Below are 13,511 nucleotides of genomic sequence, written 5' to 3'. Positions count from 1 at the left end.
CTTACGTGAATAGACGCTATCTGAAACTTGACGTTTCTAACTAACCTAAAAAAATCCCCTATAATGCTTATAACACTTATTTTACCTCCTTAGTGGAATTTCAAAAACATTCCTATATACATATGTATATATAAATATTTCATCAGAAAAATTCTGAAAGCTAGTTCAACACCAGCGGTCGGCAACCCGTGACCCATGGGTGGCGTGTGGCCCGCGGGTCTACGCGTTACTGAAAAACCGCTGCACTTCAACAGCGGAATACATTCCCATTTTAAAAAATGTGTTACGACCATAAACTTAGAATTATTTCGCTACGCATACTGCCTCTGCAATGTAACGATTTTTTTTACGAAAAACAGCATAGTGAATCCCTGTTGCTCTTGAACGCCTTGCATGTCTCTGTATTACTCATAGATTAGTAAAGATTACTCACTCCTAACAAGAAAATGTACCCAGTTTTGAGAATTGAAATAGTTTCGTAAAAAACCGTTTTGCCACGTCTCCGTGCTAAAATATCCCTAAAATATTTGAAATACTTATTTATTTATTATAAAAATTACGCAGTTATTTATACGTAAATTTTCTCTAAAAATCTTTTTATTTGTCAAGAATAAAAAAAAAGAACTTACTAATAAACCGTTTGTGGCTTCATTCAATTTCAAGGCGGCGAAGTATCTTTACTCTTTACTAATCTATGGTATTACTACATACTTAAACGAAAAACACAAAAGCGTCTAACATTGATATTATGGTGAGGTGGTAAGGGAGACATACATTTTCAAGGCATTCCACCCTCGTCCATCTGGAGTACATTTTGGCCGACCTCAGGTAGAAATCTAATCTTATCTGGGGTTGAATATACAGGGTAAATGTTTCAAATGGGAATTTATGGAGAAATCTGAAGGTAAGAAATAGCGAAAAATGCTCAAAGGAGTTACGAGGCCAATTTTGATTAAAACTAAATCTGAATCATTAGATTTTTTTTAATTCTGTTTCCCGGCTAGATTTAACGAAAATCTATTCAAAATCAATACATTTATTTAAATTACCGATATCGATATATTTATATTCTGCACACTGAACAATAAATACGTTAATTTCGTGTATGCACAAGTGTTACAAAAAAAAATATCTCTTTAAACCGTGCGTGTTAATATAGATTAACACCGTTGGAAGCAAATTATCGATATCGATTTTTATTTATTAATATTATTTTGCTTATTATTATTATTATTCATGTACCTAAAAGAAGGAGCAAGCAAACATCAAGGTTAACGCTAGCCGATCATCCGGTGGCTTGTAGGATAAGATTTATTAAATCAACTCCCCAATAAGTAGGTAGGTATGTCACCCTTACCACTCCCCTTACACATTACACAGCAGCGCTCAATAATGTTACTGCTACCTCGTAGGCAGAATAGATGTGGTGGTTTTTTTTTTTTTTTTTTTGTTTTCGAGGGGGAAACCTTCGAAAGGTACCCGGTGCCGTGGGAGCGACACAGAGTTATGTGGGATTCTTACCGCACTAAAACCCCCCCGGTGGCCGTCCTCGGCGCTGCGTAAAGGACTCCGGGATCTCCAGAGGAACGCAACCGGAGTCCTCTTAGCGCGTTGCCCCGTCGGGCTCCGTCCAGGTGAGCATGCCGCTCGCCGCACCGTCTATTGTACACGACGGTATGCGACCACACATACCGCCGTCCTTCCCGGGGTTGCTGGCCGGGCGGTTTGAGCTCCCACTCTTGCCGCTCGCAACCCCGGAAGCCCCTTTTAGTCGCCTCCTACGACAGGCAGGGGATACCGTAGTCCTATTCTGGTCCCAGAACTACAGGGACAAGATGTGGTGGTGCCTCCGAAGTTGAACGGCAGTGGGTTCTAAGACTTCCAATCGCAATATGTAGTTGATCTTGAATATCTTATATCTACAATATTTTATTTTAAATTTGCGGTTGAACTCCCGTGTACCCCGCCTCTCAATTGCTGGGCTAGGTCTCTGGCCCTGTTGAACCTACAGTTACGCCACTTATTCAATCCCTTAATTACCTACCCCTCTGGATGGTTTGGGGTCCACGCCCCAAGTATACCCATTGTCCCTCTTTTTTTGCTCCAGGTACATACAAGAAGAAGGACACCAACTTTATCGATAACTTTTTTTGTGATAGTCGCGACTTTTGAAACCGACGTCACGTTCTAGCAATAAATATAAAGGCCCAACAGGTGCTGACATTCATTAAAACGTATCATCCAACATGTTCCGCGGGTTAATTGTATTGTTGGCGGTGACGTCTGTCGCTATGGCGGCGGTCTACATTCAACAATTGGAGGAAAAACCTGAAAAATTTAGTAAGTAAAAAGTAGTAGTATTGTGAGGTAAGGAAGACATACTTACAGAATGTGCTCCAACTAATTCAGAGATAGCACTACATAGCCAATCTCAAGTAAGAATCTAATGTTATCTGGGGTTGATATACAGATATCTATATGGGCGGCAGTACCTACTTAACATCAAGTGGAGTGCATGGTCGTTTGCTACTTCTATATTGTAAAAAAAGTACTTTCCAGAAGCTCCCAGTGGTTTGTGCAAATTATCTTTAACTGATCGGCAAAGTAGTGCAGTTGGATAAGTTACTGCTAGTTGCTAAATTTCCATATTTCGAAGGGTACTTTTAAACTGTTTGTCCACGGGTGGAGGTGGAGGTCATTAGTTTAAAGTTACGACGAGCTGTACGTATTCGTCTATTGGTCCTAGACCAAGAGGTCTGCGAATAAAAGATCCCCCGATTTAAACTTGTTTTCACATGCCAGCGTACCTATAAATGTATGTCTCAGTTTTTAGCACGCCATGTAGCCCAAACGGCTTGACTGATATGACGGAGTGACGTATGCCATAGTTTTAAGCAATCAATTCTTTTTTTTACATTAATTCTCTAGAACCTTGTTATATCTACAGAGGATGTACCAGGCTGCTATATCTCGGAGATCGATGAGGTGATCCCGGTCGGTGGATCCGCGCCAAGCAAAAGTAGTTGTAAGCAATATAACTGTAATGAGGACAACGTACAAGTTTTCACGTGAGTATATTTTAACGTATAAAATTCTTGTGTATTATAATTGTTCTCCTACTAAATAGCCTGACTGATTTTAATTATTTTTCATACTTATGGAGTCACCAGGGCGGTTCTTACATTATATTTTTTGCCGTAATTGTAGACAATATATTCTTATATAATAATTGTGTTCAAAAAATATTGTTATATTTTTATAGGTCAACTACGGAAGATAGACTACTAGACTAGGCTAGATACATAAGGTGGTGTCTTCAGAGACGAACTACGTAACTTTGACCCACTATAATTGTGATGTCATTAATTTTACTTCTTTTTCTCTAGATGCGGTGCGATAAAGGCAGACCCGCCTTGCACATTGACGACTGATCCAAGCCAGGACTACCCAGACTGCTGTCCTAAGCCAGTTTGCCCACAGGTTCAACCACCACCTTCAGAACCCACAAGTTGCAATTAACCATTTCTAATTCGAAATAAACTTTTGAACACTTCATCGTATTTATTTTAATTATGCACAATTATTCTAGATTTATGGATGCTTGCTGACTATGTATGAAGCGACTTAGTCCTCAGGAGGTGCAACGCAACTCTGACCGGCTTCAAGTAAAACTTCTTTTTTATAGACTTGCTTACAGATGTCCTTTATTAATTACAATGCCATAAATCACGCCATAGAAGCAGTGATAGCAAATAAAATTATGAATAAGAATAACATTTATTTATTAATAAATCATAAAATTTCATATTATAAACAGTAACATCCTGAAATTATAAAAAATGCAAGTGCATTTTATTTCAAAACCTTTACAGTACAGTATTGCCACCACAGACCTATATGTGATTGCCACGCAATGTACGTTTCAAAGCATAATGTGCTAACAGAAAATATTCTAATGTTAGTTAATTGTAAAAATTACATTATAGAATTTTAAAAAATGTACAATTTTAAGAAATTATTTTACAAACAGAATATGCAAATTTACAATTTCAAATCCAATACACAAATGGCATTATTGCTTGGCTTGCTACGAACAAGTTAACGAATTGCTCATAATATTGCAGGTGTAAAACGGCCCTAAGAACCAGTAAGTCTTCCTTACAAATTGCAACTGTGATAAGGCCCTATCACATATAAAAATCTGTATGAAGAAATATCTAAGAGCATTCACTGGTACCCTATGGACCTATGAAACTAGAATAAATGCGAGAAATACAAAATCTTAATAAGTAAGATAATAAACCTTAATAATGTAACATGTACCTACGATTTTCTTCATGAATATTTTATGGATAATAATAGATAAACTAGAGGTTGTAGTGAAAACGGCACAGATATCAGAGTTATCTATCTCAATCAGGAGATCAGAGGTTTAAATTTCGCACCGCACCGGTTACGCACCTCTGATTTTATAAATTTGCTTGCGTAGATATTAGATATTAACTATCATTTTCTTAAACGGTGAAGTTAATCTTCTTGAAAAATCCACATCGGAGTGCTAAAAAAATTCATAAGGACATCGGAAGTCTACCAATTCGTAAAAATCAGACCGGTGGGTTGCAGTGGCTATGCCCTAAAGCCCTCTCTCCCCGAGAGGAGAACAGTAATGGATTAACAATATTCTGCATTATAAGCAATGTAACATTTTTTTTAAAACAGCATAGTGAATCCCTGTTGCCCTTGAGCACCTTGCAAGTCTCTACATTACTTCATAATTCAACGAAAAACACAATACCGAAACATACTTTTTCGAGGCATTCTACCTTAGTCCTCGGGAGTAACGAGGCATTTTTAGCCGACCTCAAATAGAAATATAATCTAAGCTGAGGTTAAATATAAAGGGGTTGAATATAAGCGTATATATTTCGAATGGACCTTCATGACCAAATCCGAAACTATAAATAATAACGAATAATGATGAAAGGAGTTACGGGCCGATTTTGATAAAAACTAAAACTGCATCATTAGTTTTTTTAAATATGTTTTTCCTTAGCCAGGAATCGAACGAGTTCATTTTGAAAAAAATGACACCTTCTATATTATTCTACTATCTGATAGTGTCGCTTATAAGGATCAAATTCTGGGAAGTAATGATAAATGATAAACTAAAAGAAAAGCCTCAATTTGAAGAAAACGCATATTTTTCATATTAATTTGGCAGTTAAGTTCCCGCCATTCACTCAAAATGAACTCGTTCGATTCCCGGCTAGGGAAAAGTTATTTTAAAAAAGTAATGATGCAGTTTTAGTTTTTATCAAAATCGGCCTCGTAACTCGTTTCAGCATTTTTCGCTAATCCTTATAGTTTCGGATTTGGCCCTGAAGGCCCGTTTGAAAAATTCACCCTGTATCTATTCTTGAGGTCTTCGTTTACTTTATAATTAGCGTCAGGCGTATCGTTTCTGTCAAATGAGTAATACAGTTGTGTACGTCGTCGATAATTACTGACGTCGATGTAATTATACTTTGCAAACTGAACAATAAATACATTATTTTATGTATTCACAAGTGTTACAAAAGTATTTAATATTTCTTTAAAACGTGCGTGTTAAATTTAGACTGGCATCGTCGTAAGCAAATTATCGATATCGATTTTTAATCATGTATAGTCCGCGCCAAACTGCTAGTCCGCTCTCAAGTTGTAGTCATACAATTTGGTATGACGACGCGATTCATTTCTATATTCAGAGCGGAGTAGCAGTTTTACGTGGACTATACCTAAAATAAGGAGCAAACAAACATACCATCACGCAAGGTTATTGCCAGCCGATCATCCGAGAGAGGCAGCTGGTCTACGGTGGGAGAGGATTTTCTAAATCAACTCCCCAATAAGTACATATTATGTACACCCCTATCACATTAACACAACATCGCTCAATAATGTTACTGCTACCTCGTATGCAGAAATAGGTGTGGAGGTGGTGGACTGGTGGTGCCTCCGAAGTGGAATGACAATGGATTCTAAGAATTCCTATCGCAATATGTAAATAATGATCTTAAAAAACTTGTATTTATACAATATACAATATATGTATACAACATATTATTTAAATTGTGCGGTTTAACTCCCGTGTAATTCGCCTACCTACAGTTACGCCACTGATTCAATCCCTTAATTCTCTACACCTCTGGATGCTTTGGCGTCCAGGCCCCCCTTAAGTGTGTACTTACAATGTACGTAGGTGCGTACAATGGGTGTCCATTGTCCCTCTTTTTTTGCTCCAGGTACATGCAAGAATAAGGACGCTAACTTTATCGATAACATTTTTAGTGACGTGACTTTTCACACCATCACACCAACGTCACTTTTAAGCAACAAATATAAAGACCCAACAGGTGCTGACATTCATTAAATCGTATTGTCCAACATGTTCCGCGGGCTAATTGTATTGTTGGCGGTGACGTCTGTCGCTATGGCGGCGGCTTACATTGCACCATTGGAGGAAAAACCTGAAAAATTTAGTAAGTAATAAGTAGTAGTAATGTGAGGTAAGGAAGACATATTTACAGACGGCGCTCCAACCTAGTCTTCAGGGATAGCACAACACATCCATGGCCAGTCTCAAGTAAGAATCTAATGTTATCTGGGGTTGATATATAGATATGCATATGGGCGGCAGTACCTACTTATCATCAACTGGAATGCATAGGCGTTTGCTACTCCTATATTATAAAAAAGTACTCTTCAGAACCACGCAACTTCATGGTTTGTGCAAATTACCGATAACTGACTGACAAAGTAAGTGGAGTAGGTTAGGTTAGGTTAGGTTAGTGGCTAAATTTCCATGTTTCGAATGGTACTTTTTAACTTATGGTCCACGGGTGGGGGTGGGGGCCATCAGTTTGAAGTTATGACGAAAGCAGGTGTACGAATAGGTTTATGAAAAATTTGCCAATTTGAACTTGTTTTACATGCGAGCGAATGTACCTATGTATGAAAGAACGAAAGAACGTTTTCTACACTCACAGTCCCACACTAGGATTCCCTGTATCGTGGGTGCCATGGACACACACAAAGATGAAGACACAAATACCCAGACCCAGAACAGATACCTAAATTCATCATTCAGATGTCTGTCTGGCCGGGGTTCGAAGCCGAAACCCTTTGCGCGTCAGACCGGTATGGTCAACGCTCTGCCACGCGGGTCGTCATATGTATGTTTAATTTTTTGGCACGCCCTATAGCCCAGATGGCTTGACGGATATTAACATGTGAGGTATTGTAAGGCTCGTCAACATTGTGTAAATTCTCTAGAACCTTGTTATTTCTACAGAGGATGTACCAGGCTGTTATATCTCTGAGATCAATGCGGTGATCAAGGTCGGAGGGACCGCATCAAGCATAAACAGTTGCAAGCAATACAAGTGTTATGAGGACAACGTACAAATTTTAACGTGAGTATATTTTAACGTATAAAATTCTTGTGTTTTCGTAATTCTTCTACTAAATAGCTTGAAGACTGCCTTTTACTGTTTTTTGTACTTATGGCGGCTTGGTTACCTGGGCGGTTCTTAGCTATTGTCAGACCCGGTAAATTCTTTGTCGAGATCTAGATTTAATTTTCAGACTTACTCGTATATTCTTTCAGATTTATATTCTTACATAATAATTGTGTTCAAAAATATTGTCATAATTTTATAGGTCGGCTGCAGATACGTTTCTGTCTCTGAGGACAAACTTAGAATGCCTCCCTTACCATACTCTTCAAATCAAAAAACACAGCATCGCGCACACTATAATTATAATAAGGCAGACATACAACTCGACCAAGCCAACTAGACGAACAGGTGGAATGCGGCCTCTCTCCCCGAGTGCCGCCTCATGCCCCGATCACTTCCTAGTCCTGTTCGCAGCTAAACTCTTACTCTCATAATTCAGAAATAATTTCTGGATTATATTTTTTGTTTAATGTTGTTACTGTTATCAGTGTACATAGTTTTTGTTTCTTTGTTATTTAGTACGTTATTTGTTAAGTTTTGACTGTGCTGTGTGCTAGGACAGCATCAAAATGGGGATAAATAAGACTATTTATAGAGGAGAGCGAACAATGATATTGCGAGTTTTACGTTTTAGAGTAATTTTTGATACTTATTAGTTTTCGTATCAGTCGTTAAAGTATAAATTATTAGACAGACATTTGTTAAAAATTACATTTCATAGCTATAAATCAACATTTCACATGTCATTATTGTTTTGCCAGCGGTACGCACATAGCTTGCGGGTGACGTCACGTTTGACATTCGTCTAGTTAGCTTGGTCGAGTAGTAAATAAATGTTGCAGTGGTTTCTTCAGAGAGGAACTTCCTTTTGAACCACTATAATTGTGATGTTATTAATTTTGCTTTATTTTCTCTAGATGCGGTGTGGCACATGTTGACCCACCGTGCCAACTGGATACTGATCCAAGTCAAGACTACCCAGATTGCTGTCCTAAGCCAGTTTGCCCATAGCTTCAACCACCTGCAGAACCCACAAGTTATACTAAACTCTTTCTAATTCGGAATAAACGCTTTGACGCTTAATCGTATTCGTTTATGCACAAAAATTCTGCATTTATGGATGCTTGCTGACTATGCAACTCTGACCGGCTTTAAATAAAACCCGTTTACTATAGACTTGCTTACAGATGCCCAGTATGAATTGCAAAACAATACAATCAGATTATAGAAGCAGTGATATGCTAGTGGTTGAATCTCGACATCATTGAAGATGGTAGAACCCTTTGTGGTTCGACTCCGGCGGCACCACCGCCACACCTATTTCTACCTAATAACAGCAGTGTTAAGCGCTGCTCAGTTCCGGTTTGAAGGGTGTGGTAAGGGAGATAGACTTTTCCGAGGCGTTCCAGCTTAGTCCTCAGGGGTAGCGGCGCATCTGTGGCCGACCTCAGGTAGGAATATCTAATCCTATCTGGGGTTGATTACAGATGTCCATGGGCGGCAGTAGCCACTTACCATCAGGTGGACTGCATGCTCGTCTTCTACTCATATTATAAAAAAAAAAAAACATTATCCGAAGTTCAGACCCAAGCCTGTGATATTTCAAAAGTAACTGCATATTAAAAATTAACTATGACTTCTTTTAACGGAGAAAACATCGTGAGGAAACTTACCTACCTGAGAGTTCTTAAAGTTCTCAAATGTGTGTTAAGTCTATCGACTCGTAATTGGTCAGCGTGATAGGCCACGACCTAAAATGCCGTGCTACGAGGAGACCCATGCCCAGTAGTGGGACAGTAATGGATTGAGTACTACGAATCCGTGTTGGGCAATATGAAATCTAACTACTGATTACTAACTACGATCTCACAGCTTTGGGTTTTAACGAGGGTGGCTGTACAGGCTGTACTCTTTTTCCACGTTTTATTTCATAGCAAAATATAAGTCCATAGAATTCAAATAATCAGTAGTTATAACTATTAGATTGCAGCAATCAAATTAATAACTACATCATGTAGTTTGATTACTGTAGTTATGTTACGATTACAAGTAGTTAACTACATGTAGTTATGATTACATAGTAGTTAACTACTTTTAATCGTAGTTAGTAACCAGATTGCAAAATAGTAGCCAACTAAGCCCTACACGGCTACGAATCACGTTATAATTATTAGGTATATCAAGAAAACACAAAGTAAAAAATCAAAATCGTATATTTCACTTATAACTCAATCGCTTAATTTAAAAAATATCCTCTCGTAATACGAATACATTAGTCGCGATGACAATAATAGTTCTTTAATAAATAACTAAAATACAAAATTCACTAATTCGTAAAACATGAACAGTTCGAGGCTTAGACGACATACTTCGTTTCAATTCAACAACAAATTAATATAATTGACAGATTTTTGGTTCTGTTAATACAAGTAACAGTAATGGCCAAAGCAAAACCATCGACGGATACCTAAGTTTAATAATTGAAGCAAATAAAGTTGTAAATGAAAATATTTTAGCGATATAAAATAACATTAAAATTTTCGAATCATAAAATTTTAAGTTATAAAAAGTAACATCGTGATAATATCGTCACGTTTTCAAAGCATACTGTATTATCAGATATAACTTACGTTAATTGTAAAAATATCGTTACAAAATTAATAAATTGTAAAACTGTAACAAATAATTTTACAAACAGAATGGACAAATTTACAATTTCATATCTAATACACAAATGGCATTATTGCTTGGCTTGCTACGAACACTCCAACGAATCGCTCGTAATATTGCAGCTATGAAAAGGCCCTAAGAACGAATAAGTCTTGCTCACAAATTGCAACTGTGAAAAGGCCCTAATCACGTATAAAAATCTATATTAATATGACATCTAAGAGCCTCCACTGATACTCTATAAAACTAGAATAAATGCGAGAAATACAAATACTTAATATCAACTTAAACCTTAATACGGATGCGACAACCTAAATGTTTCAGTAAAGTATTTGTAAACTAAACATTTGTTTTCATGTGTGCCTTAACAGGAAATATTTTTCTGCAAACATCTACAACATCGGAAACTAACGTGTTAAAATTTAAACGTTAATTACCTTCAATTTACATCCAGACCCGAATGTTACAGTTTTTGGACGCAGACACCCTAAGTTACAACGTTTGAACACAATCACACTCTGTTACACAACTTGAACAAAAATGAACCACCAAATTATATTCCTATTGAGGCATAGACGAAACCAAATCTTTTAAATACAAAATCAATGCTTAAATACATACTCGTACAATACACAAAAGGTAAATGTTTCACAAACCTTCGCTAAATATACAAATATACCACCTAAAGTTACATTTCATGTCGGAATTCATTTGGAACTGATTGATTTCGATCATTCATTAATAGTCTTAATTTATTGTCTAACTATATTTATTGTATAGCCTATTAATTGCGATGTATGTTGTTGAATCATAATTATAAACATACTTATAATAAAGTAGCACATTTTTTTTTCTTTTGTAATACCTTCATATAATACACGCGCGAGCGAGTATATTTCCTTCATCAGAAATTCATATGACTTTTCTATTTTAATATAACACGATTAAAAAAAGAAATTGTAAAGCAAAATATAAGCAATATTATTTTTTAAATTGTTTAGATAAATAATCAACACTAAATATACCGCGATGAAGACAAATGTCTTTTTTAGAAGTTTGTCAATAACGTTAGTATAGTCCGCTCTGAATATAGAAATGAATCGCGTCGCCATAGCAAATTGTATAACTACACCTGCTCGCAACAACTGCAAAGCGGACTAGCAGTTTGGCGCGGACTATAACTATTGTTAGATTCATCGTATAAATCTCAAATACAAATACCAAAATTCTCGCGCAATATATTATATCTACATTCTATAGTATAAAGTAAAACAGAATTCAATAATCGAGTATTTTATTTTGTTAAAAGAAAGAAAATATTGTAAACCTTGCTTGGTTTGCTTATGCTACAAATTTTGTAATAGTGTAAGTTTATTGTAGTTTACACTTATATAACCATTTTTAGGTTTAATTACTTAAGGAAAATTTGGATTGTTTCAATGTACGAATATTATCAATATTTTATTCGCCAACGTCTTGCAAATACGATCAGCGAATAGACACGTTAATTACTAAGTATGATTGTGAGGTGATTAGATTTTGTGGCGTGATTCTTCTTCGCTTTATTATAATTTCAAATATTTTATTTTAAACAACCAATAAGTGAAACGGAAGAGTATTGATCATTTATTTAAGCAAAGTTTTAGACCAATTATATGAACGACAGATCCAATCTCTGTAACAAACTGTTTGAAAGCGAAAAATAATCTCCCCACAAGAATCCATGTTAACAACGAGATGACAACACATGTGTAAACTTAACAAAAGTCAGTCAACTCCTAATGAAATTTGTAAAACGTCTCAAAAATCTCCAATTAAGGCGAATGTATATTCATATATATTAAAAATGAACACAGAAACATTTACATCACAAATACAAAATGCCTAACGTTCAATTAGGCAATTAGTACAAAAATGTACCGTATAATTACAATTTTGGGATACCTTATAGCCCATGTACGTTTTTAATAACAGTAGCAATCGAGCATGCAACAAAACAAAAAGTAACGCGCGTTACTAATAATCAATCCGTCATTTTCTTTACCAAAGATTGAAGTTTTTGGATCTTTTTTTATATAATATAGGAGTAGCAGACGAGCATGCAGTCCACCTGATGGTAAGTGGCTACTGTCGCCCATGGACATCTGTATTCAACCCCAGATAGGATTAGATATTCCTACCTGGGGTCGGCCACAGATGCGCCGTTACTCCTGAGGACTAAGCTGGAACGCCTCGGGAAAATATGTCTCCCTTACCACACCCTTCAAACCAGAACACAGCAGCGCTTAACACTGCTGTTATAAAGCAGAAATAGGTGTGTGTGTGTGTGATCTTTTATATTCAAAACATTGGATAAATATTGATGTTTAATAACAAGCGTTAAAAATGCCGTCCGTGGACATTTATAACCAACTTCATATAAAACAGCGGTTCTAGTTGAAGCTGATCACAGATTTGGTTCGACTCCGGCGGCACCACCGCCACACCTATTTCTACCTAATAACAGCAGTGTTAAGCGCTGCTGTGTTCCGGTTTGAAGGGTGTGATAAGGGAGACAGACTCTTCCGAGGCATTCCAGCTTAGTCCTCAGGGGTAGCGGCGCATCTGTGGCCGATCTCAGGTAGGAATATCTAATCCTATCTGGGGTTGATTACAGACGTCCATGGGCGGCAGTAGCCACTTACCATCAGGTAGACTGCATGCTCGTCTGCTACTCCTATATTAAAAAAAAAAATTTAAAAAGAAATGCTACCTTTCTCGAAGGCTAAGAACATTACTATACGCAGATTTCTACCAATACAGCAGATACGTAAGTGTATTACTTACACAATTAAAAATAATACATACATACACAATATATCCTATATACCAGTCAGTAGTTACTATAAATTAGACGTAAGACGTAGTTCTACCATAAAATATATTTCATAATATCATGCAATTGTCACATATTACATAGTTAATATTAATAATATTACAACAATACATACTATATAATGCCAATATACAGGGTGAATTTTTAAAACGGGCCTTCAGGGCCAAATCCGAAACTATAAGGATTAGCGAAAAGTGCTGAAAGGAGTTACGAGGCCGATTTTGATAAAAACTAAAACTGCATCATTAGTTTTTTAAAATATCTTTTTCCCTAGCCGGGAATCGAACGAGTTCATTTTTAAAAAAAATACACCCTCTATATTATTCCACCATCTGATAGTGTCGCTTATAAGGATCAAATTCATTAAGGATTATACATAACAATCGCACATAATTATACATAACAATCGCTTATAAGGATCAAATTCATTAAGGATTATACATAACAAATGATTTATGTGTAATTCT

At 36.6% G+C, this 13,511-nt stretch overlaps 2 protein-coding genes across 2 annotated transcripts; both read left to right on the top strand.

The window, feature by feature from the left end:
• The first annotated feature begins 2,207 nt into the window (after positions 1-2,207).
• On the top strand, positions 2,208-3,555 carry LOC140747232 (U-megalopygitoxin(1)-Mo1-like). The gene is made up of 3 exons (XM_073079535.1): positions 2,208-2,340; positions 2,948-3,068; positions 3,387-3,555. Exons 1-3 carry the CDS (start codon positions 2,247-2,249, stop codon positions 3,517-3,519), a joined length of 348 nt encoding a protein of 115 aa, XP_072935636.1. The 5' UTR covers positions 2,208-2,246; the 3' UTR covers positions 3,520-3,555.
• Positions 3,556-6,380: 2,825 nt separating this feature from the next.
• LOC140747556 (U-megalopygitoxin(1)-Mo1-like) lies at positions 6,381-8,582 on the top strand. Its single transcript, XM_073080090.1, has 3 exons — positions 6,381-6,521; positions 7,334-7,454; positions 8,417-8,582. Exons 1-3 carry the CDS (start codon positions 6,428-6,430, stop codon positions 8,508-8,510), a joined length of 309 nt encoding a protein of 102 aa, XP_072936191.1. The 5' UTR covers positions 6,381-6,427; the 3' UTR covers positions 8,511-8,582.
• The last annotated feature ends 4,929 nt before the right edge of the window (positions 8,583-13,511 follow it).

This window comes from Epargyreus clarus, unplaced genomic scaffold (genome assembly GCF_041222505.1).
Source record: "Epargyreus clarus isolate Ecla_fem2 unplaced genomic scaffold, WU_Ecla_fem_2.2 ptg000014l, whole genome shotgun sequence".
In the NCBI taxonomy this organism is placed as follows: domain Eukaryota; kingdom Metazoa; phylum Arthropoda; class Insecta; order Lepidoptera; family Hesperiidae; genus Epargyreus; species Epargyreus clarus.
The sequence above is the reverse complement of the archived record's forward strand: the minus strand, read 5'-3'. Positions and strand labels throughout refer to the sequence as shown.

Excerpts from the sequence above, each read along its gene's own strand:
- LOC140747556 (XM_073080090.1), top strand. The coding sequence starts at position 6,428 with ATGTTCCGCGGGCTAATTGTATTGTTGGCGGTGACGTCTGTCGCTATG. Across the intron at positions 6,522-7,333 it reads GGAAAAACCTGAAAAATTTA|AGGATGTACCAGGCTGTTAT; the intron begins GTAAGTAATAAG and ends TTATTTCTACAG. Across the intron at positions 7,455-8,416 it reads GACAACGTACAAATTTTAAC|ATGCGGTGTGGCACATGTTG; the intron begins GTGAGTATATTT and ends TATTTTCTCTAG.
- LOC140747232 (XM_073079535.1), top strand. The coding sequence starts at position 2,247 with ATGTTCCGCGGGTTAATTGTATTGTTGGCGGTGACGTCTGTCGCTATG. Across the intron at positions 2,341-2,947 it reads GGAAAAACCTGAAAAATTTA|AGGATGTACCAGGCTGCTAT; the intron begins GTAAGTAAAAAG and ends TTATATCTACAG. Across the intron at positions 3,069-3,386 it reads GACAACGTACAAGTTTTCAC|ATGCGGTGCGATAAAGGCAG; the intron begins GTGAGTATATTT and ends CTTTTTCTCTAG.